At 36.5% G+C, this 27,675-nt stretch overlaps 3 protein-coding genes across 9 annotated transcripts in view; 1 reads left to right on the top strand and 2 right to left on the bottom strand.

Moving 5' to 3' along the window:
• The window catches only part of LOC110542799 (UDP-glucuronosyltransferase 2B31-like), a 290,306-nt gene that overhangs the window by 121,587 nt on the left and 141,044 nt on the right, over positions 1-27,675 (bottom strand). The gene's annotated exons all lie outside the window — the stretch shown is intronic.
• LOC110542840 (UDP-glucuronosyltransferase 2A1-like) lies at positions 172-27,359 on the bottom strand. The gene is made up of 7 exons (XM_060380870.1): positions 27,220-27,359; positions 14,673-15,443; positions 6,345-6,493; positions 4,974-5,105; positions 4,288-4,375; positions 3,535-3,754; positions 172-1,284 (listed from the first exon to the last, which is right to left on the bottom strand). The coding sequence occupies exons 2-7, from the start codon at positions 15,385-15,387 to the stop codon at positions 1,005-1,007; spliced, it is 1,584 nt and encodes a 527-aa protein (XP_060236853.1). The 5' UTR covers positions 15,388-15,443; positions 27,220-27,359; the 3' UTR covers positions 172-1,004.
• The window catches only part of LOC132653186 (uncharacterized), a 41,355-nt gene continuing 22,890 nt past the window's right edge, over positions 9,211-27,675 (top strand). For 4 of the 7 annotated variants that reach the window (XR_009590944.1, XR_009590942.1, XR_009590941.1 and 1 more), the window contains exons 1-2: positions 26,538-26,826; positions 27,144-27,310. The gene's annotated coding sequence lies outside the window, so the exon portion shown is untranslated. Of the gene's footprint in view, positions 9,599-25,982; positions 26,514-26,537; positions 26,827-27,143 lie in introns of those variants that run through there. The other 3 variants (XR_009590948.1, XR_009590947.1, XR_009590946.1) reach the window with 3 other exon arrangements.

Raw genomic sequence — 27,675 nt, 5'->3', positions numbered from 1 at the left:
AGCATCAATTTTAATCATTTCAGGCCTCCAGTGCAACAAGCCAAGTAATGTTTTGCTCCTTAATTCAGGCACCTGTCATATTCTCAGAAAATCTGATAAACTAGTATATTCTTATGGTTACAGCTAAATGATGAGTTCAATTCATAGAAAACAGAGACTAGAAAATAACAGTGATCTCAATATTAGTATTTATTTTAGCAGAAAATTAAACAATTAATTATAAATATTGGTTATGGATTATGAACTATACAATTTTAAGTATAATGGATTAACATAAAAAGCCAAGTTAAAATTTAAGAAATTACTACAATTTTTCAATATTGCTTAATTTTCACTTTTTCTAGAACTAACCTTTTAGATACTGTTGGTAGTTGTTATCTGAGAAGAAAATGGTAGCTCAGTTCACCTCTTCATTTCTTTAGATTGTACCAAACCCATTCACTGAGAATATACAGATACATGTTTTAGGGAAAAGCAGGAAAATACACCATTATAATTTAAATGTGCTAACAAGTTTTACATGGTTTTCCTGCTGTAACATGCCACCACAGTTCTGAATTCATCCTCTGTGACATTAGAGAATCACAAAAGCTGGTGCTTATTTAGAAAGAAGATGCTGAATCTTCTCTTCCCGTGGTCAATGCTCCTTTTGTGTGGTCTGTGAGGATCTGCATAAGTGGGCTTTAAATAAAATTTAATATACCCTGTGTGCCTTCTCAAGGATTTGTAATGCTATCGGTTATCATTTTCTTTATATTTTAAATGACATTCTGAAAAAAAAATGTTAAATTAATAGTGCCCCTGTGCCAAAAAGATAAAAAATATCACTGAAATAGCAAAAGAAAGATGAGGCTCTTTCAAGAAAGTGTGGTTATGTTGCGTCCTAGAGTTATATGCAGGCTAAGACAGGAATGGGATATTTGAAAATGTCATGAGGATTAGTAGCTGACAGCTCTCTGTACCTCTAAGTACTAGGACTACCAAACCCAGGGACTTTTCTTGTTCTAGTCTCTTTTTTTCTTTTTTCCTCTTTTACCAATTTTTTGAAATACAAAAACACAGCATTTTGCAACCAAAAATATAGCAGATGCCACACAGGCCAGCAGGAACCCAATCACATCCAGAGAGTGGTACTGAAACCAGCTGAGGTCATGCGCTGCCACGCGAAGGTGCTTGGCTCCTTTGTGGCGCATGACAAACTCAATCCAGAAGACAGCTCTGTCCAGGGGCTTCACTGGCTGGTCGTGGTGGATTCTTGATAGTCTCATGGCATTTTCTTTATAACTTGAAAAGTGCACAGACAAACATTTGTTTTTTGTTGTTGTTTGTAAGTAGTAAGACATGTTTAGTCAATTTGTTATCACAAGAGCATTTGCTACAAACCTAACAGTTTTTTAAAAATTCTTTTTATTTTTGTTATTATTATTATTATTATTTGCAATTTATTCACTTTGTATTCTGTTTATAGCCCCCGCACTCATCTCCTACCAGTCCCACCCACCCTCTCTCCCTGTCCATGGAATACTACTCAGCAATTAAAAACAAGAAAATCATGATGTTTGCAAGCAAATGGATGGAAATAGAAAAATATCATCCTGAGTGAGATATTCAAGAAACAGAAAGACACACATGGTATATACTCACTCATAGATGAATATTAGCCATATAATATAGGATAAACATACTAAAATCTATACTCCTAAAGAAGCTAAACAACAAGGAGGACCCTAGGAAAGATGCTTAATCCTCATTCAGAAGAGCAAACAGGATAGACATCAGAAGTGGAAGAAGATAAAGAAAAGGCCAGGTGCCTACCAGAGAGAGACTCTGAAAGAGTCTACCCTGCAGAGTACTGAAGCACATGCTGAAACTCATAGACAAACTTTGGGGAGATTTCAGGGAATCTTATGGAAGAAGAGGGAGGTAGAAAGAACTGGAGAGGACAGGAGCTCCACAAGGTGATAACAGAGCCAAAATATCTGTGCCCAGGGGCCCTGCGAGGCTGATGAATCAACCAAGGACCATGCATTGAGAGGACTTAGACCTCCTGCACTGATGTAGTTCATAGGTAGCTCAGTCTCCAAGCGGGTTCCTTGTATAGGGGAACAAGGGTAGTCTGTGTCATGAATTCAGTTGCCTGCTCTTTGATCACCTCCCCCTGGCAAGGTGGCCTCACCAAGCCTCAGAGAAAGAGGATCCAGACAGTCCTGAGGAGACCTGATAGGCCAGGGTCAAATAGTAGGAGAGGAGGACATCCCCTGTCAGTGGACTAGGTTGGAGATATGAGGGTGGGAAGAGAGAGGGAGGGTGGGACTGGAAGGAGATGAGGGAGGGTGCTACAGTTGGTATACAAAGTAAATAAATTGTAATAAATACTATTACTACTACTAATAATAATAATAATGAAAAAAGAAAAACAACACTTTACATGTTAATTCCCATGGATATTAGGCAAATGTTTTATTTATTTCTAAATCAAATACTTGGTCAAGATTTCTAATACAGATTTTAAAGTTAAAATTTTTGATTGAAACATTTTTATGAATACCAATAGAACTATTTTATTATATATGTAAGGCAGCCTAGTTGATAGCCATATTTACATCATATGTAGCAATGAAGTATGTCTGTTAAAATACTCTACATAATTAAAATCACTATCATTTCAATGTTTATACACAATCTCTTATAATTTTTAAAGTTTTTATGAAATCAGAGACTGTAATGCAAATATACAAATACCCTTGTGATTTCAGGTAATATCAGTATTTGTATTAGGCTTGGAGTTTATTTGGAAATTGTTTCGAATTGCATGCATTTTAGTGCTCAGATGAATTTCTGATGATTGTGGACATTTTGCATAAATGTTTTTAAAATCTAGCATGATATCTAATGAACATTCTGTACAGTTGAATGAAAAGAGCCATAGACTTTCTGACTTTAGAGTTCAATTAAATGATTCAAATTATCAGCAATTAATTAATATTTTGATAATGGGTTAGCTGAATATATTGCAAGGTCAACATTTATAGAAAATGAAAGCTCATATTGAGAGTTACTGATATTCATAACCCCTAATACAGTTTCTGATTTAAGATTTTTTTTTGATTTAAGATTTTATAATGTTTATTCAATTATAAAATACTTGGAAGTAAGAACATTAATGCTTGGCAATACAATGTTAATAGTTAATTATACATGATTAATGTTGAGCACATTATCACTTCCATTTTATTTCTTCTGAATGGTTTATAATGCTTAAGTTCTTATTTGTAAGTATGTAAAATGAAAGAACATAAAAATATATGGTAATAAATATGTTTGGAAAATACATTGACTGAATCTTTAAAGCCAATTTATTTTCAATTCATTAAAAAATAACTTCATTAATTGCAAATGAAATGATGAGTGTTTACATTAGACTCTGGTTACTTGAGATTAAACCAATTTCAAAAGTATGAAATTTTGCAAACATTCTAGAGTGATTTACTGCCTAACTATGTCAGACATGGCTTTACAAGATCCAATACTCACGATGGCTCATTGATAACTGTTCTCACAGCATGGAGCAAATCTGCACTTGTCATAGTGTTCATGTTCACCTCCACAGCTGCTCCCTTAGCCTTCATGTGAGCAATGTTGTCCGGCTGATCAGCAAACATGGGAACTCCCACCATAGGAATTCCATGGTAAATGGCCTCATAAATTCCATTTGTTCCACCATGAGTGATAAAAGCTCTGGTTTTGGGATGTCCTAGTTTGAGGTCGAAAGAAGGAGTGAGTAAAGATTTCAGGCTAATTATTATACAGAATTTCTGAGGCAGAAGGGATAAAGATTACAAGTCATCAGTGAAGGCAGTATTTTCTGTAAGTGTTGAAACATAGGAGACATTGCTACTCTGGGAATTACACTCCTAGAAGAGGGGATATAAACTCTTCTTCATTGTCTGGGAAGGAATTACTGAGGTAGTGAAGTGTGACATATGATGGGAACTGAAGACTGATGAGATTCTTTAGATGTCTTTTTTGTGCCCGAGGAAACCATGGATCTGTATGATTTAATTTTACCTTTTGTATGCTGGAGGTGAAGGATTGGTCTGAAGCTCAATGGTAGAGGATTTGCTTTGCATGCAAACTCTGCTAGATTCAATACCCAGTACTAACACAGAAGGAAAACTTGAAGTGATATATAGAAACTTAAAATTACTGATGTTTCCATCTGTCTTGATGCTAAGCAATGGCTTAACTGGTTCTCTGATCACACAGATTTTTCTACCAGAGTCTTACCAAGAAGATCGTTCTGGGGAATCCACTCAAACAGCCTTGTATTGGATCCTAAAGTGGCTGGTATCTTTCCTCTGTATCGCCACAAAACCTGTGGAAGACAAAGCTGAGAGATTGCAGGTAAAAACACACAATGGGACTGTGTGAAGGCAATGAGTTTTCAGAACAAATGGTGTACATACTTTAGGTGGTATTTCAGAAGGAGGTTACAGATATGACCATTTGCAGACACTGAGTTACAGAGAGCTGCCTACAACCAGCTATTCCCAAAGGCTTCTGTTAAGGGTCTAATAAGCATAACTTTTACACTTTGCTATTTATTACTGAAAAACCATTAGGAATAAACTAGAGTGTAAATAGGGCTATATTAATAAATCAAACACAAATGCAAGGTATATTTACTAATTCCATGTGATCTGGTCACACAAGATGTCATCTTGATTTTAGCATCATTTTTTTTTCTTTTCCCGTCATACTTTCTACCGCCTTCTTTACTTTCCTCTCTTCCTCTTCCCTTTTTTCTTTCTTTCTCTATCACTATTCTATGTCTATCTATTCTATGCTCATATTGTACTTCCACTTTTTGCTTGATTTCATTTTGTTGTTTTTCTTGTTGTTAGTTCGGTGTTTGCTTGTTTGTTTGTTTTCTCTTTGTTTTGAGGGGGAATTAGATCAGGGGTTTTACTGACCTTCTGGGGAATCTGGGCAAGGGCTGAGGCAATGAGGTTGGCCTTTTCTTCTGTCAAATTTTTGACCATTGACCCCAGAGAAAACACCACAACACCATGTTCCCCTGAGCTCTGGACAAATTCTTCCATTTCCTACAAACATAATGTACTTTTGAAAATGTGAAGAAGCATTAGGAGGAATTTTGTTCATAACTAGGCAGAAAACACGAGAATAACAATCAAAGAAATTCTTGTATTTGTCTATCCCATGACATGTAAAACTAGATAGTAACTATATAAAAAAACACATTTTGTAAAAAAAAAAAAATTCATGAAGTGTATGCAAGAACAAATGTGACACCAAATCATCAAAAATGGGATCAGAAAATAGGAGCAGCACTTACCTTTGTAAGTGGACATTGTTATTCTTTAACTTAAACAATGAAATGTTTGTTGACCTGGATGAACACTAGTGACGCCAGAGAGCCAGACTTTTAGAGTTATTATCACACCTGTTATAACCTTGATATAATGATCACGTAACTACTGTATTATTTGAATTTATTTACTCATGTTATTATTTTTACTTGATGGAGTTGAGTTTCAATCTGCATGTAAAGTTCTGTATTGATCAAACCAGTGCTCTCTAGAAAATCACCTAAAATATCCCTTTATTCCCTTAATTATGTTATGCTAAACTTAGAGTCACCTTCACTATCAGTTCCTGGAATTTTCATACCAGTTGTTACTATGACAGTATGGGGTCACCACCGTGTCTATTAACTCACACACCTGACCGATTCTAAAGACCCTCAACATGTTCTCACTCTTACTCATCAAATCCTAAACAGGTCACCAGGACTTCTCTGGAAGGTGTCTTTCTCTATTAAACAGTGAGGGAAGGTGTCCCTGTTCACAGCTCTGTCAGGCACATGAGGAAAACTTCAGCACTCCCACTGGTGGTTCTGTTTTTCCACCTCCATTGCAGTATCCACACTACAGAAATACAGACATATTTAATACACTGTTTATTCTCCTTTTTGTTGTTAGTTTCTTTTTTAAAGTTTTTTTTTGTTTTTTTTTTTGTTTTTTTACTGAAAATAGATTCTTCTCCCATACAGTTTATCCCGACCACAGTTGATCACTACTTTCTCCATTCTTCCCAGCTTCCCCCTCCAGCTTCCCTCTCCCCAGATCCACCCTTAAGTTCACATTCTCAAGTCCAAATGATCTTCTATACTTAATAAAAAGTAACTATGATAACAGCAATAAATTCCCCTGGGGGAGTAGAATCTTTTGGGAATACATCTCTGTAATTAAAGGCATTAACCTTGAAGGAAAATCAGTTATTGTATCATAAAATACCTAAAATTTTCTCCTTCATTTACTTACCTTAGGTAAAGGTTTGGCAGGTTTGCAATGCAGTCCTCCCACAAACTCAAAATTAGGTAAATATGGACGAGGGAATTCAAAGTCCCAGTATGTCCGTATCAGCCAAATCTCAGCTTTCCCCATAATCTCACAAAAAGTGGTGGGTTTTCCTGGACAGTACACATAACATGGAGGAAATTTAGTACTCAGATTTACCTATTGGAAGAAAGTTGGAAGAAAAGTTTACCTATTGGTCCTAAGTTTTCTTATTACCGAGGCTTATTATATCAATAAGCTTAAAAAGGACAGTGTGAAAGGAGAGGACTCAAAGATAATCAGAAGGAAGGTAAGATGCAAGAATTACCATCTCCTAAAAATAAATCAATAAGCACTTAAATGTAGCTACAACTACTGATACATTTCACCACAATTTTTTCTCTCTAGTAAATGGCATGCGGTAAGCTTGTCTCTGTCCTGTAAGCTACTTTCCACCCTTCATTGCCCTCCGGTCTCTGCTTAGGGACACGTTTCCATTATGCACCATGTTTGTTCTTGCTTTCAGAATTTTGTTGGAGGATTCCCATTTGGCAAATGATTTATTTTTTATTTTGTCATTATTTATTCAGTAAGAAAACTCAGATTGATTCTCTCTATACACAGTACACTTTGGGATACAAATATTGGGATCTCCGTTGTCTCTCTTTATACTTACCATTAAGAAAAAGATTGAAACTAGAAAAAATACTAAACACTACTTTCAAGAGTTATTTAGAGAACATGACTATGTTGAAATACTAATGTCAGCCAATTCTACAAATAGAAAACACGTGCTTCAGGTGAGAAAAGAAACACTCGATGGGAATCTTTTTATATAAATCTGTTGATCTTGTGCAGGTAGGGCAAATACTATGTTTAAATGTCATAATTTAGCAATTTTGACACAAGCTCATTTGGTGACTTCTCATTGATCTTGTCCTTTCTGGGCACAGGATTCTATTGAGGTTCAGAGCAGTGCATTTGATGTGCCCTGATCTGGGAAGATACTCTGATGTCAGAGCTGCCAGCCTTGCCTTCTCCCCACAAGCTCCTTGAGAAGAGGCTTTAGGTTGAGCCAATAGCTCAGACCTTGAGTGCACTCCTGGACCATGTCTCAGAAGCCATGATCAGCACAGCAGAGCCACAGCACAGAAATCGCCACAGGCCTTTCTGGAAAGCCACTGCTGCGCCTCCCCACCCGGCTCTGCAGAGGGTTAATCTCTTCCATTCAGTGGTAATTTTTATTATTATTATTCAATATTAGTTACAGTTTATTAACTCTGTATCCCATCTCTATGCCGATCCCTCATTCTCTTCCAATCCCACCCTCCCTCCCTCCCTCATCTTCTCCCTTTCCAACTCCAATGATAGAGGAGGACCTCCTCCTCTTTCATCTGACCCTAGCTTATCAGGTATCTTCAGGCCTGGCTGCAAAGTCTTCCTCTGTGGCCTAGCAGGGCTGCTCCTCCCTTGGGGGGTGGGGAGGTCAATTTAAACATGAAGAAAGTCAACTACTAACTTCAAGAGTTATACAGCACACAAATGGGGAGAAATGTGTGAGCTCTTGTCTATGTACAGCACTGATAGTCTATAGGCATCCATAGGCTCACGAAATTCAACCATTTAAATATATATGCATATCGATTAATATTAAATGTGAATTAGTTAATGTTGAATGCTAGTATTACAGTTTTACATTGAATAAATGAGGGCCAATTTATTTTTGCTATTGTTATGATATTTATTAATATTAATTGGAATTAAGTGGAAGCTTGCTTATTCAATTATTTGTATGTATTTCTATCATCTCATTTTATATATTATATTCAGTTATTACAGTTTCTAGGTTGATGGTCAATTTTTTTTCCTTTTCATTGGTTCTTCCTTTCTTTGATATTGTGTCCTCTCACTGTTAAATTTCAGAAGATATTTTAGACTCAACTTCTCCTTTCAGAATCTAAGTCTTAAAATCAATATTTTTTTCAGAGACCAGAGTTTCACTTTATTAAAGGATAGAATCTAAAACCCAAGTATTGACACTAGGCATTTTCATTCCTTGTGATGTTTAGACATCTTTGGAGGACAAAGCAAGGAATCAGTGAATACCCTCTCCTCATGTCCAAACATTTTCTTCAACGGTGAGAAACCTGTGTCACATGTACTTACTCCTTCAATCTTAGTGAACAAATAAGCCTATAAAACACACATTTGGCAAGTAGAGAACATTTATCATAAAATCTGTGAATACCGAAACAATGACGAAAACCTTTTACAAAGAAAGTACTGTACAAATGTGCTTTCATACATAATTTTTTCTGAGTTTTAAATGAAGAATCTTGTTTTTTGTTTGTTTGTTTTTTATGTTTTTGTTTTTGTTTTTTAACCAGGCTGGATAAAAAAGGAGAGGTGCACTTGAAATATTTAATATTCTACTTACTTAAAGTCTATAATCACTTATAGATATAAGTATTTAGCTAAAACCTATTGTACAAACTATACATTTATGTTCCAGATTCATTCACTGAGTTGCAATAACAGAATTTTGCTAATTAGCTATGATTGTCTACTACATGAGTCAGAAACCATAATTTTCTTTACCTATGATTTAGCAATAGACATTTAAATTTCTTCTGTGTCCTATCCAGCTCTAGGGATCCAACTGTCTTGCTTCCAGAGCTCTGGTGTTAGAAGTAGCTGTTACCTGTACCTGTATTTTCATGTGGATTAGGGGGATCAATATCAAATCTTCATAACTGCAAAGCAGCTCATTACTGATGAAGAAATCTTACCAGCCTTGTGATTATTTTCATGTGTAGAAGGACTTTTAAGGTAATAAACACCTCTAATGGTTACTCTGCAGTGTTTAGCAAAATAAACTAATTCCTAGTCTCAGAAAGTGCCAAGATAACATACAATGAATTTAAGATGTGACTTAAAGAACAAGATGAATATCTTAATAATCAAATTTAAAAGATGACTTAATTTCTTACCCAAAGTAAAAACCTTTCCTTTTTAAAGCTATGCTTTGTTTTGTGTTCTTTTGTCATAACGAAATTTATTTGGCTAAGTAATGGATGAAGCGAATCAGTTTAGCTGGCTCACAGTGGGAGGTTGAAATGTGACACCAGGAGGCCACCTTAAGCTCTGGGTCTGACTACAGCAAAACACAATGGATGGCATTTCCACTGCAAAGCATGTAAAAGCTAGAAAGCAACCACTCTGGAAGATGGGACGCAAAGGTAAGCGCAATGAAGAGCAAATGCCACGTGCACTCCTGGATGTGAACAATGATTGTTCTGTTTCTGATGCTCTTGCTCCATTGGCTATTAGGTGTATAATGGTGACTAGTCACTTCATCCTAAGATTTACTGTATCCTGACGATACAGAATATATAGGCTTTTGGATGAGTTTACTTGGACATATCCTTCTACTCATCTCTGTCCCCTTAAAAGCAAGTATGGTTGTCTGTAACCACAGACCAACTTTTTTTTTTCTATGAAGAATGAAAGGATAACATTATAATGGAAACTGCAGAAAATGAACAGTATGAAATTGCTTATGTTCAGAATAACAATATAAAAGTAATGCATTTGTTTGGTTCAATATCAGTTTATTCACACTGGGTAAGTCTATCTCTATAAAAAATCATAATTGCTAAGAGAAGGCATTACATATTGCCAGTTTTGGACAATGTACTCCTACTTAAACTATTTCCTGTTCAAAGTTGTTTAGTGGGAAAGTGAGATTGCTCAATGGGTAAAGAAATTTGCCACCCAGCTTAAGGACCCGAATTCAATCCCCAGGACTCACATGGCAGAGGGAGAGAACTGATCCCCAACCCAAATTATTGTTTTACAACCTCCACCTATGCTCATGGCAAGACATGTACACACACATACACACACACACACTAAAAAGAGATGTTTAGTTACATAAGGAACGCAATTAAGTACTTCACAATTTCTTAGGCAGTAGGATTTGTAAGCCTGGATCATTATCCTATAAAGTAAGACATTGAAAATTTTACTTATGAAGGCTTTCTCAGGCATTATATAATTGTTACGGCTTATGTTGAGAAAAAAGATTTAGTGAATACTGGAGGCCTTTAGCAAATAGTTTTGATTTGTTTTTAAAACTACAGAAAGTTTCGAGTAACCCCACGTTTTATTTGTCAGTTACCACCTGGTTATTATAATCATGGAAGATTAGCACTTTCCAATTTTACCAAATCCAAGGATATAAAAACTCACAGTTAGCCTTTTTGGGTTCCTGTGGGAATCCTCTATTGCTCCCTGTGTGGGCTCTTTAAGAGTTTCCTACCACTTATTTTGATCATATTCACCCCCTTACCCAACAACTCTTCCTAGATCTACACTTTCTTATCCACCCAAAATTTTGTCCTATTTTAAAATTTCTATTTAATTATTTAATTACATCCTGGTCTTAGCTCCAACCCTTTTCATTGACCAGTCCTCCCCCTCCCTCCTTCCCCTATTCCTCAGAAAAGGGGAGACTCCCTTCCCATCTATCGAAGCTCATCAAGCTGTGTCAGAACTGAGCATGACCTCTACTCCTGTGGCTTGGCAAGTAGTCCCTCCAGGAGGAAGTAATTGAAAAGCTGGCAAGAGAGTCCATGTCAGAGAGAATCCCTGCTCCCCTTATTAGGGAACCTACATGAGACCTGAGCTGCCCATCTGTTACATCTTTGTATAGGGCCTAGGTCCACTCTATGCAATGTCCTTGATTGGTGCTTCAGCTTCAGAAAGCCCCTCTTGGTCCCAGTCAGTAGGCTCTGTTGGTCTTCTTGTGGAGCTCCTGTCACCTCCAGGTCCTTTTCTCCTTCCCTCCACTTTCCCACAAGGCTCCCTGTGACTAGAGGGACACTCTCTAATTAGATAAATCTCCTAGTAGAGGAAGGAGAACACCAATCCAGCCATAAAAACTTCAGCTCAAAATTTACCCTGCATACAAGATGTGCAGGGATAAAGATAGAGCAGACAGAGGGAAGGTTCAACCAATGCCTGACCCAACCCAAGATCCATCCCATGGGAGAGAACCAATCCCTGACACTATTAAGGATACTCTGTTATGCTTGCAGATAGGAGTCAAGCAGAGTTGTCGTCCTGTGAGAGGCTCGACCCAACAGCTCCTAGAAACAGAAGCTGAGACTCACAACCTATTTTGTTTTTTATAAATCCTTCAAGACCAATTTGTGCTATATTAATATTTTAATATTTATTTATAATATATCTTATATATGCCTTACATTCTATATTTATCTCAGTATTTAATATTTTAATATTGATATCTTAATATCAATTTGTGCTATCTTAAATGTCTGGTCTTAACTGGTAGAGTTATTACACTTTCAAAGAAAACTGCCTCTGTCTTTCCTAGCAGCTGACAACTGCCAATAGCTCCAAGGTTATGGGTAGGATTTCATGACCAACTCTTATCACCACACACAGATTTGGCACAGATTTTGCTGGCATGGGTTTTATTCATATTTTTGTAATCACTGTGAGTTTATATGCACAGGTGGCCTGCTGTGTCCAAAAGACTCTTTTTCTTGTATTCATTTACTACATCTGCATACATTTCTGTATTTACATCTGAGATCATGCACTGTCTCTACGTGAGTTAGTCTGTGTAAGATATGAGAGCCATCTCAGGAGTCGTTTCTTGGGTGCTACTTATTTTTGTTGTTGTTGAATTAGGATCTCCCAGTACCTAGAACTTGACAAATGGACTAGGCTGAGTGACAAGTAACCCCCAAGGAAATGGAATTACAAGTATGCACAGCCCTGTTAGCTGTTTTTACTATTGTTTGTTTTGTTTTTGTTTTTTCTTTTTGTTCATTGACTATTTTTTTAAAAAATGTGTTCTGGGGATTCAATCCAAGTTCTCATGTTTGCAAAGCAAACACTTTACCTGCTGAGCTATGGTGGTCCACCTTTTTAGCAGATATTTGTTAGTTAATTTTTAGGTACAGATCTTCATGAAAGTATAATTATGGCTCTGCCATTAAAGAGTTAATGAACATTATGGTGTAAGCAAGAGATATACTAACTTGTCCATATAAGACCTGATAGGCTAGGGTCAGATAGTAGGGAGGAGACTTCCCCTAACAGTGGACTGAGGGAGAGGGATGGGGAGGGGAAATGGAGGAAGGGTAGGACCAGGAGGAGATGGGACGGGAGCTACAATTGGGAAACAAAGTAATAAATTGTTAAATAATAATGATAATGATAATAATAAAATAAGTACTGCTAAGGAAATAAATACATAAATAAATAAATAAAAGTGACACAATGCATCAAACAAACATATACCTCTAAAGTTCAGTGAAATTATTAACCCAGTTTACATAAAACAAAGGACTCTGACTGAAAGTTTAATTAAATCATGCACCTCATACCAAAACAAACCAGACAGGGCTCTAGCCAAAAATGAACATATATTCCAAAGCCTTCACTATCACACTTTTTAAAGGTCTCATTTAGTACCTATGATACTCTGTGTAGCGCAAACATAAGCAATAAATGACAGCTGTCATAGAGCATGTTTCAAAGTAGACAATGCTTCAACCTAAATCAAAATGTATGTTTGAAGAGCTTGACAGATGGCTTAACAGTTCATAATGCATAAATTTCTTTCAGAATACCTACAGTTCAGTCACCAGCATCCAAGCTAGGTAGCTCAAAGTTACTTGTAACTCCAGCCCCAGGAGCACAATATTTCTCTAGCCTTCCTGGACACAAAACCCGCCCCCCCACACACACACACAAAACCACACACAGGCATGAAAAAAATCTATTTTAAAATACCTTCAAAGGGAATCCTAAATTGCATTGTATGGAATAACACACACACAAAATTGATCATTTTACTTACCAGCTTTTGACCTCCAAAGATCATCTGAAAATTTTAATAGCTTTCATATTTTACATACGTGACATGTAGAATATCTTCCCTTATGAAATTTTATGAAGAAGTTTAAAAAAATTCTGTGGAAATTTGGGTAAAGGATATACAATATAAAAAGGCAAACATGAATAATTTCCCCTGTGACAGAAAATGTTAAGTCAAATAGAATTTCAGTATTCCAGGACACATACTGTGCTGTGTCCAGTAATTCCTTGTAAGACTGATTCAGTTTTAACACAGGCAAAGCACTCAGCATTCTTGGATTCTGTTCAAATGTCACTGTTATCTTTGCTACCTCCCACGGCCACTCTAAATAAGCACAATTTCAATTTCACTCCAAAACATTTCTTTTCTTGTTCTATTGTTTAGCATGTATCATAGGCTAACATTTATAAATATGCACATATATCATTAGTAAAAGTATATTTATGTTTTATACAAATGTATTATATATTGTTATATGTAATATTAACTTAGAACGTAGCTCTAAAGGATAATTTTGTCTGCTTTTCTTATTATACTTATTACCTGTAGGAAATTATTAGCCATCTATTTTATGTTTAGTAAATATTCCTTTGAACAAAGAAGAGGAAAGGAAGAAAAAGAAAAAGGATAGAAGGAGGTAGAAAGGAGAGAAAACTAGGCAGTGGAAAATGTTTTGTATCTAACATCTGTTAGTAAATATCACCAGCAGCCTCCAATGTTAATCTGTGTACGAATTAATTCCCCTGATTGCTAACAAATCTGGAAGATTTGTGTGTACGTGTGTGTGTGTGTGTGTGTGTGTGTGTGTGTTCAGTTCCACGACTAATGCTGTTTGAAAGGAATAAGGCAGAGAGTGACAGAGGAGCAAAACCAATGCCTTCTACACACTGGCATGAACAGGCACATACATGTGGACATGTGCCAAAACACACAGGCACACAGACACACAGACACACACTGAATTAATAACCCTGACATCACTTCCATTTTTTCTAGTATATATACTAAGATATTTGGTGAGAAATTATATATTTAGCACCAGCTGGAGAAAATATGTGCATAAGAAAAATTTTATACATTTTGGGCTATAAAATACTTGCACAAATCTGAAATGTCTAAGCCTTTTTTTTTCTAGTGTAAGTTCTAAATAAGGTCTGGTTCTCTTTGTCAATCAAAATATCTTTTTAAAATGTTATCCATATAATGGTTGTAACTTTAAGTCCCTAAAATTAACAAATTGGTCTGATAATTGTTCAGTCTATGCTTGTTTAGAAATCTTTCCTTCTCGTGTGTCACAACCTCAGTGTACTACTATGCAGACTTGTCATTGTAGATTTACGCAAAGAATTTGCTGGAAGGCTTGTTTACAGTCAAATAAAAAAACAAAAATGGCTACATACCTAAAGCTTTACTGTAATAGGAATCCCATGACTTCCAAATCATTTCAAACATGTAGTCCTGCATTTGGTAGGAGATGAAGTTTCTGACTCTGTCAGGAAAGGACATCTTGTCTGTGAGTTCTGACAAAATTGCAGGAACATAGGAAGGAGGGAATGGGACCTTTCCACAGTGCTTTTCCAAAGTAGAGGCTGGAGAAAACCTCAAGGAATAGATAAATGGGATTCCCAGTTTTATAGCTATGATATCACCACATAGAAATGCTGGGTCTGATAACAGTACTTCAAACTTTCCTTTCTTCAGTTTGGCCATCAGCTTTTCATTTTTAAGAACGCCATCACAAGTATCTTTGTACATCATATGGAGCTCCTTAAAGATTTTGGCCATTTCATTATAGAACTTCCAGATAGTTGAAGGAGATGGCCTGTTTTCCAGCCATGTCAAAACCAAGTCCTTAATCACACTTTCCATTTTTTCCTTGCTGAAGGGCACTGGATATATTTCAAAAGTCAGAGATGGGCTAGTTGATGGTGTGATGAAAAGCGCACTGGATGTAACAAGGACAGTCACATTATGTTCTTTCCTTATGAGCTCATCTATTATTATCTTAATATTTAGCCAGTGACTGACTTCTGGTGACAAGATGAGAACATTCCCACCAAGACTAATTCCCAGGAGACTTATCTGAAGAGACCACAGGAAAACGTTTTTCAACATAGCGTCGCTTGACGTAGACGTCAGGAGATGTCAAACAAACCAATTTCTCCACTTTCCTAAGCCAAATAAATAAATCAGTTTATTCATTTATTAAAAATACAAAAACATGGCTCAGTTTTTATTCAAATAATTGATATTTTAATAATCCTCTCTCGTGCAAATGTTATTAGCAGCAATAGAAACATGTTTAATGGGATCAGTTTTAAAATAAGGTGTCCTACCTTCCAATGTGATTCCTACTTTTTGACCTTTCTAAATTTGGTCCTTTGACCCTGCTTATTGATAGTTTCTCCTTAAATTGATCAACTTATGTACTCATCAACTGTACATTCAAGTGTAGATAATGTCAGCTGAAAAGGGACAGAATCTACTCAGATATAGAAGGTATACTGTTAGTATAGAAGATATACTGTTAGTAAACAGTAAGTGCTCCTTGTCCTTTTTTTCTTTGTTTCTTTATTTGTTTGTTTGTTTGCTTGCTTGCTTCTGTTGCCTAGAACTGGTGAAGTCCAAAGGGTGCTCAACTCAAGCTATCCTATATGTCCTAGGAACAATATTTTCTTGGAACAAGAACTCAGAGTTCCAATCTGTGTTTGAAGGATACAAAGTGCTCCTCTTCATCACTGTACACCATGTACCTTATACTCAGGCACATGTTAACACACAGATTGGAACTGAGAGTTCTAATCTGTGTTTGAAGGATACAAAATGCTCCTCTTCATGACTGTATACTGAGTACCTTGTACTCAGGCTCATGTTAACACACAGAGGCTAAAGTAAATTAACCTTACCATCCCTAGTATTTCATCTGTCAGGAAGCAAAATTTATAATTCAGTGGGGAAAATGAGAATAAGAAACACAGCATAACATTTTTTTTAAAAAAATATTTTTTTATAAAATAAACGGCCTACATTTGACCCATTCTTAATATTTGTAAGGTCAGAACAAAAGGAAAAATGAGAATTTTGGCTCAGAGTCCTGCTTAATTCCATTCACCACTCAAAAAGTTCTCACTTAAAAGGTATTTGGATTCTCAATTGCTATTAATTACCCTTCTTTTAAGGGCAGGAATCCCTATCCCAACACACAACACATGTGCTTAGAAAGATGAAGTTGAGAAGAAAGCTTCATCAGTCTCATGGTTTCGACTTCAGGTCATAAGGAATCTGAGACTTGTTTGGATAGAGAAGAGCTGGCTGGCTCTCCAACTGTTTATTCCAGAACCACTGTGAGATGTACAGCCAGAGACTGGCAGAGCTTACCTCCTGAAGTTAGAGCTATCGGCATGGGGTTGCCAAGAATACACTACTTACCAAAATGAGGAGGGGGGAGCTAACCCACAGGCTATAAATTCTGGAGAGCTAAACATAAAGAGCTGTAGCATCAACATGGCCAGTGTGATGGAGGTTGAAGTAGGCTAGTGTAGCAGCAAGGATCATTTACACTTGTGAAATTCTATGGTTTAGTTTTTTTCTCTCTGGACTGCAGAGGTAAGTCCTTTTGCTTCCATTTTTACACTTGGTATCTAATACTTTCAGCCCAATTTCAGGTAAAAATTGCTTCCTTACACCTTCCTTGTGGTGATGCAAAACATACAGCTCTCACTTCAGAGGGAATTAGAGATAGTTTATCCTGGAGCACAACATGAGTGACAACAGCCAAGAGACACAGACTTAAGTCATCCAAAATTCCATGTTCTAATATGGTAGCAGTTTGACTAAGTTCTATACTAACAAAACAAGATAGTCATAAATTAATACAAATTTAAAATACATTGGAGGAAGGTTCAGAGAAATGGATCCATAGTTAAGTGTGCTTACTTTTCTTACAGAAAGTCTGAGTTCAGTGCCCAGAACTCACTAATCCTGGGTGGCTTACAACCACCTACGTAATTTTAGCTCCAGGGGGATCCAATGTCTCTGGTTTCCTGGATATAAGCACTTGCATTCACCAACCCCCCCCACACACACATACCATCACGAATAAAATAAATCTTTAAAAATACATTGGTGGAGATATTAGGTATATTAGAGCAAAGTGGGAACATTTCTGCCATCATCTCAGATGCTGTCTGATTACATCCTTAGCAATTTGGATGGTAGAAGCTAGCGGTTGTTAAGTTAATGCGGCCTAAAATGTTTTACCTGTTATTTACAAGGATGTTATGTCAGGCATGGAAATGGAAAATGAATGACTATTTTTATTTTGGCATTTTTCTTTTATTTTTGAGATTATAATACACTTGCATCATTTCTCCCTTCCCTTTCCTTACCATAAACTTTCCCATATATCCTCCCTTGCTTTCTTCCAAATTTATGGCCTTATTTTTATTAATCATTGTTAAATACACCTATATACACACGTATGTATATATGTGTATATCTGCATACATATGCATATATATTCCAAAATATAACCTTCTCAGTCTGTATATTGATAGTTGTGTGCATGTTTCCTTTTTATTTTATTTATTTATTTATTTTTTACGTTACAGCCCAAGGATGCTAATATCTAAAATACATAAAGAACTTAAGAAATTAAAGATCAAGAAATCAAATAATCTATTTAAAAAATAGGGTACAGAGCTAAACAGAGAAATCTCAATAGAGGAATATCGAATGGCAGAGAAACGCTTAAAGAAATGCTCAACATCCTTAGTAATCAGGGAATGCAAATCAAAATCACCTTGAGATTTTACCTTACATTATCAGAATGGCTAAGATCAAAAACCCCAGTGACAACTGGAGACATACTAAAGAGGATGTGGAGAAAGGTGAACACACCTCCATTGCTGGTGGGAATGTAAACTTGTACAACCACTTTGGAAATCAATCTGGCACTTTCTCAGACAAACAGAAATAGTCCTACCTCAAGATCTAGCCATATCACTCTTAAGTATATATCCAAAAGATACTCAAGTATACAACAAGGACATTTGTTCAACAATGTATGTAGCAGCTTTATTTGTAATAGCTTAGATCTGGAAACAACCCAGATGTCCCTCAACGGAGGAATGAATACAGAAATTGTGGTACATTTACACAATGGCATACTACTCAGCAATTAAAAACAAGGAAATAATGAAATTTGCAGGCAAATGGTGGGAACTAGAAAAGATCATCCTGAGTGAGGTATCCCAGAAACAGAAAGACACTCAGGGTATATACTCACTCATAAGTGGATATTAGACATACAGGATAAACATGCTAAAATATGTATATCTAAAGAAGCTCAAGAAGGAGGACTCTGTGTAAAATGCTCAATCCTCATTCAGAAAGGCAAAGAGGATGGACATCAGAAAAGGGAGAAAACGGAACAGGACAAGAGCCTGCCATAGAGGGCCTCTGAAAGACTCTACATGTAGCATATCAAAGCAGATGCTGAGACTCATAGCCAAACTTTGGGCAGAGTGCAGGGAATCTCATAAAAGTAGGGGGAGATAAAATACCTGGAGGTGTCAGGAGCTCCACAAGGAGGCCGACAGAACCAAAAAATCTGGACACAGGGGTGTTTTCTGGGATGGATACTCCAACCAAGGACTATTCATGGAGATAACCTAGAATCCCTGCACAGATGTAGCCCATGGCATCTCAGTGTCCAAGTGGGTTCCCTAGTAATCAGAATAGGGACTGTCTCTGACATAAACTGATTGGTTTGCTCTTTAATCACCTCTTCCTCAGGGGGTTGCAGCCTTACCAGGCCAGAGAGGAAGACAATGCATCCACTTCTGATGAAACCTGATAGACTAGGATCAGATGGAGGGGAGGAGGACCTCCCCTATCAGTGGACTTGGAGAGGGCAGGGAGAAGAGGGAGGGAGAGTGAGAATAGGAGAGGAAGAGAGAGGGAGCTACAGGTGGGATTCAAATTGAATAAACTGTAACTAGAAGACCTCCCCTATCAGTGGATTTAGGGAAGGGCATGCATGCAGAGGGTGGAAGAAGGAAGGGATTGGTAGTGGAGGAGGGTGGAAACCACAGGGGGGATACAAAGTAAATAAAGTATAATTAATAAAGAATTTTTTAAAAAAAGGGAGAATTCACCTCTCCCAAGTGTAAGCACCCTAATTGTTTATCCAATACAAAGTAGTCAACCATGAAACACCTAAAAATAAAAACAAACTTAGCAGGTTGTATTTAAAAAATAATAAAAATAAAAATCCTACTAGTATTATTCTTCAAAATGAACATTGTTTTAAACTAATTCCTAATGAGATTGCTATACCAATAGAGTAGTGTATGTCTTGGATTTCACCAGAGAAGATTCTTTTGGCAGGAGATGATGATTAACACAGAGGTCCTCAAATAGAAGATATGAATTCATACAACACACACATTTTGGGAAGAAAGAAACTGAAACTTTTCAAGCTTGTATAGAAATAATTTTATGCACTCCCTTTTTAATATTAAGAATACTTAATTACTTTAATAAACCTAATCCAAGAAGCAGAAAGACACATATGGTGTATAGTCACTCATAAGTGGATATTAGACATATAATACAGGATAAACATACTAAAATCTGTACTCCTAAAGAAGCTAAGCAAGAAGAAGGACCCTGGGTAAGATGATCAATCCTCACTCAGAAAGACAACTGGGATGGACATTGGAAGAAGGAGAAAAGAGGAAACAGGACAGGAGCCTAACACAGAGGGCCTCTGAAAAGACTTTATCCAGCAGTGTATCAAAACAGATGCTGAGAATCATAGCCAAAATTTGGGCAGAGTGCAGGGAATCTTATTAAAGAAGGGGGAGATAGTAAGACCTGGAAAGAACAGGAGCTCCAGAAGGAGAGCAACAGAACCAAAAAATTTGGGCACAGGAATCTTTTCTGAGACTGATATTCCAACTAAGGACCATTCATGGATATTACCTAGAATCCCTGCTCAGATGTAGCCCATGGCAGCTCAGTATCCAAATGGATTCCCTAGTTAGAGGAACAAGGACTGTCTCTGACATAAACTCAGCATCTGGCTCTTTGATCACCTCTCCCTGAGTGGGGAGCAGCTTTGCTAGGCCACAGAGGAGGACAATGCAACCAGTCCTGAAGATATCTGATAAACTAGAGTCAGATGGAAGGGGAGGAGGGCTGCCTCTATAAGTGGACTTAGAGAGGGGCAGGAGGAGAAGAGGGAGAGAGAGTGGGATTGGGAGGGAATGAGTGAGGGGGCTACAACTGGGATTCAAAATAAATAAACTGTAATCAATATATAAAAAGTAAAAATTTAATTAAAAAATTAAAAAATAAACCTAATCCTTTGGTGACATTTCACACATTATGTTTTTAAACCATAATTATCTGGCTTATGTTCTTTTTAGTGACCTTTCTTACACATGGTCTTAACTTTTTAATGGATAGTTCATGCTGGTTTGGAACTCATGATCATTCTGTCTCTTTCTTTGTATCTTGGAGATTATCAACATTATCTCCTGTAGAAAAAGACTTTTCTATTGCTTTTGATCTCCATTTCTGTTTTATTTCTTGGTTGCTTCTGGCAGTGACAGGTTTGTTCTTTGAAGAAAAAAAGCAAATAATCAAAGGTATCCCTGTTCATTTTGTGCTTGCTTTTAAAGTTTTTCTTCATACTAATCATATGAGACAGCACCAAAAAAGTCATATTTGTTTCTCTTTGTCTTGACTAATCTCCTAGAATACCTACAGTACTTCCTTCTTAAAACATGAGAGCTTTAAATGCCTGTTTGAATAGGTATTTTTTGTTTGTATTTGTTTTTGTTTTTTTGGCAACAGCATCACAGAATGTTCTTATAACCTGGGAATTTCACAGTATAGAAGCTTTGAGCTAAGCACACTGTGGAATGAATAGGACAGAATCAGCAGAGTTGCCTGAGATTGGAGTTGCTAATTACCAGCATGCTTGAAGCAGGCCCAAGTTTGTCCCACCTGTTGAGAGTTTTCTCTCTTTGGGTTTTTCTTTCTGTTGTGTTTTTGAAATTCTTTTATGCCAGGTAAATCATATTTAATTTCACATTCCGTTCTATACACATCACAGATGGATTTGAACAAAACAACCACAAAGTCAACACTGTGTATTTATTCAGTAATACCCAGGTTTTCCTAATTTTGTTTCCAAATAAAACATGTGCACATTTATTTTTTCTTTCTGGTAAGGACTTTGGAATTCTTATCTGTACACTAAATTTAAAAGTTGAAAATATTTTTTCTGTCTGTTAAAATCTTGTAAGACTTTAATGATTTAATAAAGTACTTTTCATTTACGTGTACAGGGGACCCTCACCCCATCCATGATGGGATTTTTAACTCTCTTTATCCCGTGGAGAGTGTGTGTGGGTTAGAACAACTGCTACCTCTTCTGAATATTAGCTACTGTCTCTTTTGTAAGCTTCTCAATCTTGCAAGGATTGATAGTTATCTGAGCACACGATTGCCACTTCCCAGCCCTTCAAATAATTATTAACTGCTACCCACTGTGACAGGAAGCTTCTTTCTGACTATGGCTAAAACCAACACTATGAGTACACATTTCATAAATATTTAGAAGGCACTTTGACACTACATTCATTTAGTAAAAACAACTGTTATTCTATGATCTCTCAGTCATGGGCTTTTGGCCATGTGAAGCTGAGCATGGTCCACGACTGGAGTTGTGTGGGGAGAATTCTGAGTGCTTGTGAGAACACTGTAAGAAAACAAGGCAAAAGTCGTATGACCTCAGTTTCTACAAAATAAAGACCTATTCTTGAAAACATGTTTTTGTGCTCTGCACAGGTATCATGGTTAGGAGTGGGTTTACTTCTGATTAGTCCTTTTTTTTTTTTTTCTGCTGTCATTATATGCTTCTATGGAAAAAAACATGTTTTTGCCACACATGGTTTTTCCTTGTGACATCTTGAACTCATGAGAGCTTTACTTATATGTTTATGCTTAATCCTCAGAGAATGAATTGCCTGATACTCAAGTAAAGCTGGCTATTGCATGAGACTGTAGTCCACCTCGTTATCTGGCTCCATTGACCCAGGTCCTACTATCTCTAGAGCAGTAACAGGCTTCAAGTTTACAACTTGACTGCTCATAGTAAATACAAAAAACACATTAGATAAGTACCTGAAATACATAAAATCTATTTCATTTCAGTCTTAAAATGAAAATTTCTATCATATTTCTTCAACCCTAAGTAGAGATGTGTTTGTAGCTATGCTTGTTTGTGTCTCTGACATGTAGCATCATGATGAAATTATTAAATCAATGAGATGATCTAACTGATAAAATGTTTTTTATATGGATGATTAATTGGCCTTGCTGCCCTCAGAATTTTCTTTTACGAGAAATTTAGCTATAATTCTCTTACAAAAGAAGACAGCTGCAGATATGGGGAAGACAATTAAATGGTTTTTATACCTGGCCATTTTAAACTACAAGGTAACTACAATGGAAACCAGATGTTATGGCCTTTGAACAAAGCAATAAAAATTACCCATTTTGGATAATTTATAAAGGGACATCAGAGATAGAGAAAGCGCCGCAGACCGGCCCCTTCTGGTGCCCTGCATCCGTGGGAGAATCAGGGAATTCAGATATCAGGAAGGCACAGGTAGGCAAAATGACAGTCAGACCCACACCAGGTGGTATTGGTTTGGATCTTCTGCGCTTTACTGAAGTCAAGCCAACACTTTTATAGTAATCTTACAAAGAAGCACCTTAAAGTTGACATATCCCCCGGAACATTTACAAAATTTATATTTTAACTGAAACAGTAACCTGGTAGAAGCAGTGTCTACAAAAAAATCTTGGCCTAACAGCCTCTTAAGCAGAGCAAACATAGAACTAGTGACTCATTTGCCAATTTAGCTAGTAGAGGGACAGGGGCTTGTTAAATTGTGTTCTCTTTATGTAGTTTATTGTTAGTTAATTAGGAGTTGTTAATAATCCTCTGAACTAGGTCAGCTAACGATTTACAACTCCCCTGGAGGTAAGCACTGAGGAGAATTTTTTCTGTTTGGCTTGCTAAAGATTTACAATCTTTCCTTAGATGCTTGAGCTAGCCTGTCCTTAAAACTTATAGTATAATACAAAACTTTTTGACCTCCTATGTTTGCCTATCTTCTTTCTGCCTCATCATAAATACCTGTGTTAGGTAATGGTTTTGTAGTAGCTTTACTGCAGTGGGAATATCCAGAGCATTTATCCTAACAGATCCTGATTAAACATTTTCTTTAGAAAGCCCTAAAACTCTTGTCCTTTAACTACCTACAATGTTTGGGTTTTCCATAAGCAATTCCTGATGCTGAATCTGATTTATTACCTCTCCTAAAATTTTATTTTCCTGCTACTCTTATTTGCTAAAGCTTTTAGTGATCTGTTAGAAATGTTTCCTTGAATAGTTAATTGTACTGTTTCAAGAATCATAGAGAAACAGCAAAAAAGGAGCTTATCAATTCCAGCCTTGTAACCAAATAAGAGTGGGACTTAAAATACGTCTTTTGGCTTAGATGGCCATGTTAGGGTTCTTGCTAGGGACTTCCAGGAAGCTGATTCCCATAGGAAACGTGTCTTCTTGTCTGTTTGCATAATTTTATGCTTGCATAACACATTTTTATGCTATACAGACGGTTCTGGAGTTAGTGTAGTAATTCCCCCTTTTTTGTTTTTTAGAAGTAATTTGAATAAGTCATGCCTTATGATGTGGATGGAGTGGAGCATCAATCTAAAAAGACAAGGAAACAAGAGCACAACCAATAAGAATAATAAAATTAGGACCCCTATTAATGTTAATTATTGAGTCCAACTTAAAGGATTTAAATTTCTAATTTTTGACTCTTAATTAGAAGCTCAAACTTGCTCAAATTTAAACTTGCTTCATCCAAATGAGCCTTGCTAATTGCTGCTATATTTTTCTTGTAAACTATCTAAATCATGAGTAATATCCGTATCCTTTTAGATTCCTTGTAAATGATTTTTTACCTCTTTTTCACTGGTTAGAAGCATTTATCTTAGATTTTAAACTTTTTATCTATAATAGATTGTTTTGAAAGAGCTAAGGGAATATTCCTATTTATTTCATTAATGAAGTTTGCTGTATGTATAGCAAAAGTAGTCAAAATCGCAATTAATGCTGAAATTCCTAATATAAGTGATGTAACAAATCTTTTAGGCCTAATTAATTTACTTAACTTTTTTAAAATCCTTAAAGCAGTATTATTATACCATCCTTCTCTTTGTAGATCGACAGGAAGCATAACATAGGCAAGTCTCTTAACTAAAATCGTAACAGCAGTTTGACACATAAGTAATGATAATACAACAGGAAATATAAATTCAGGAGTCTTCGGCTTTTGCTGGGTCTTCACCAGTTTCTTCACTGCTTTTATCAGGCATTTTAGTTGTGTCCAGATCTTCTTGGAGACCTTGGGGAGCTAATGCCAGGATTTTGGGACCTTCTGTCATGATAAACTCACACACGTTAAAATATCATATTCATCAGATCTCTGACAAGTTTGAGGGCCAGCATATCTGAGTTACTTTTGTTTATTTTTTTTCTGCTTTAAATTGTATTTTATAAAGCAGAATGCTATAATCTTTAATTTTAGCATATTTCTTAGATGCATGTTTTAGAACTGACTGCATAACAGAGCAGTACAGAACAATTCAAAATTGTATGAATTATTTTAGCCATAACAAACCGATCAGCCAGAATTCTTTTCCGTCAAAAGAGCATAAGAAAACATTTTGCAATAAAGAATCACCAGCCTTTTAAATGAAGTACAATGTACTTTATAGTTCTTTCTTAAATCATATTTACCCTCTGGCTTTTTATACATACATAAACCTCTGCAACATTCTATATACCTACAGCTTCCTAGCTTTCTTTTTCTGGTTTAACCAGACATTTTTACTTTAGACAAGCTATTTCCTTCTTTAATATCTCTTGCTTATTCTTTCTTTCTCTTTAGAAAACAGAAAAACTGCCATTAAATTTTTTTTAATTTTTTTAAAGGGTTGGGAGACTGTTTTAAGATCTTTGCTTAAAAAATCTGATAAACTGTAAACATTTTATCACCTTAAACATCTAAATAATTTTTAAAGCTCATTTTTGTAATATCAAAACAAAGTATCTTCTTTAGGAGTGAATTTACAAAGCATATCCATACTTTTAAAAGTCAAAACTAGATTTTAAGACCAAAATTTATCAGTGTAAACAATTTAACCTTTAGAACAAATGTCAACTTAGAATAAGACTCCTGTTTTATCCTAAAAGGAAACAAAATTATTTTGACTTAGAGATTTTGAACCTCTGTTCTGAGCCACACAATGTGGCAATTTACATTGTTGTTGTTTAAACATATGCATTCATAGAAACTATAAACACATAGGCACATATACTTGTCTTAAACAAGAATTTGAATTTAACCTTAAGACATACCCAATTATTTTTTATCATATCAGCCATTTAAAATCAGTTGAAAATAATTATATAATGGCCATGTATTTAAACAGGCAGATGAAGTGGTTTGTTTTTTTTTTTTTAATTGAACTTAGCTGTAATTCTAAACATTACAGCAAGTGCAGGGTTTTGTTTTGTTTTGTTTTGTTTTGTTTTGTTTTGTTTTGTTTTTCTATATCATTGTTTGATTTTTAAGTTGTAATTGACTTAAGCTCCCTAGGTGGGAGGAGGGAAGAGAGGCATGGTGAGATGGTGAGCTCCTGCCATTCACTTCCCTGCTGAGCTGGCATAGAGGCAGGGGGGAGGAGTTTTTCCTCATGCTCAGCAGCTGCAGCTGCTTCTGTACAAGGCTGGCCCTGCCTAGCTGTGTGTGCTCCAGAGCCAAGGACTAGTTTCAATTTTTAGCTGTCCTTTATGCAGCTGTATAGTTTCCTTTAACGGCTTTACCATTACTTTTGTTTCTCCTTGAAAATCTGAATCTATTACTCCTGGCAAAACTTTAAAGTTTCTTTTATAATTTGAGCTACAACCAATGATTAACCCAATCGTGCCTTGAAGTAAAGTCCCTAGGATGGAGGTGGAGATTAAGGTTATTCCATCCCATGATGAGAGGATTATATTTTTATTTACTGAGACATCCAAAGCAGCACTACCTGGAGTGGCTCTAGGCAATCATGGATAGTAAAGTCTGGAGCTTCAGGATTGAGTAAACTCCCCAATTTACACTTTTTGTGCTCTCTTTCTGATTTAGTTTTTTGTTTTGTTCTCTGACTTTTTGTCTTTTTCTCCTGTCAGAGCAGTTCCATCCTTGTGGGAACTTGGAGGAGCAGAGCCCTTTTTTGCTCCCTCCTGTTTATCCTTTCCTGGACACATTCTTTGCATGTGTTCCATCCTTCCACATTTAAAGTATGTGGGTTTGGAGGAGTTTCTTTTCCCTCCTCCATGAGTTTTCTTAACATAGGCAATGAATGTCTGACCTTTCCTGACTACAGCATATGTCATTTCTTGCATGACTGCTGGTGAGGCATTCATACAAGTCTTTATGTAATCTTGAATAGTCCCTGTCTTTTCAGAGGCCTAAGCAGATCCTGGCATAGGGAATTTGTATTCTCCCATGCTAACTGCTTTAACAATATTTCTGTTCCCTCAGATGGAGGCAACATCCTATTGGTTGCCTCCTCAAGTCGAGACACAAAGTCTTGATCTGAAACTCTAAAGCCTCGACTTGCTAACATATGTTTTGAAACCAAGAGGAACATTTTCTCTTGCTTTGACTCGGACTGCCCCAGGTTTACTTTTGATTACTCGCACCAAGCTGATTTAAACTTTTTTTCAGCAGGAACTGCAGATTCCTACCGAGAATCCTATCAGTTACCTTGGATGAAGGAAAGGAAAGAAAAGAGAAAGAATACCTGTTGCAAGCGCCACCTGCCACAGACCAGCCCCTTTGGGTGCCCCACGTCCGTGGGAGAATCAGGGAATTCAGATATCAGGAAGGCACAGGTAGGCAAAATGACAGTCAGACCCACACCAGGTGGTATTGGTTTGGATCTTCTGCGCTTTACTGAAGTCAAGCCAACACTTTTATAGTAATCTTACAAAGAAGCACCTTAAAGTTGACATATCCCCCGGAACATTTACAAAATTTATATTTTAACTGAAACAGTAACCTGGTAGAAGCAGTGTCTACAAAAAAATCTTGGCCTAACAGCCTCTTAAGCAGAGCAAACATAGAACTAGTGACTCATTTGCCAATTTAGCTAGTAGAGGGACAGGGGCTTGTTAAACTTGTGTTCTCTTTACGTAGTTTATTGTTAGTTAATAATCCTCTGAACTAGGTCAGCTAAGGATTTAGAACTCCCCTGGAG

This window comes from Meriones unguiculatus, chromosome 3, assembly GCF_030254825.1.
Source record: "Meriones unguiculatus strain TT.TT164.6M chromosome 3, Bangor_MerUng_6.1, whole genome shotgun sequence".
Taxonomy (NCBI): Eukaryota; Metazoa; Chordata; class Mammalia; order Rodentia; family Muridae; genus Meriones; species Meriones unguiculatus.
Note: the sequence above shows the minus strand (reverse complement) of the source record. Positions and strands in the feature narration are given on the sequence as shown.

What these genes read in the sequence shown, in the direction of transcription:
- LOC110542840 (XM_060380870.1), bottom strand. Translation starts at nt 15,387, where the DNA reads ATGTTGAAAAACGTTTTCCTGTGGTCTCTTCAGATAAGTCTCCTGGGA. An exon ending in CTGCCAAACCTTTACCTAAG is followed by an intron (nt 5,106 to 6,344) that starts GTAAGTAAATGA and finishes TTATGTTTGTAG; the next exon opens with GAAATGGAAGAATTTGTCCA. An exon ending in TTGCCCAGATTCCCCAGAAG is followed by an intron (nt 4,376 to 4,973) that starts GTCAGTAAAACC and finishes TGTCTTCCACAG; the next exon opens with GTTTTGTGGCGATACAGAGG.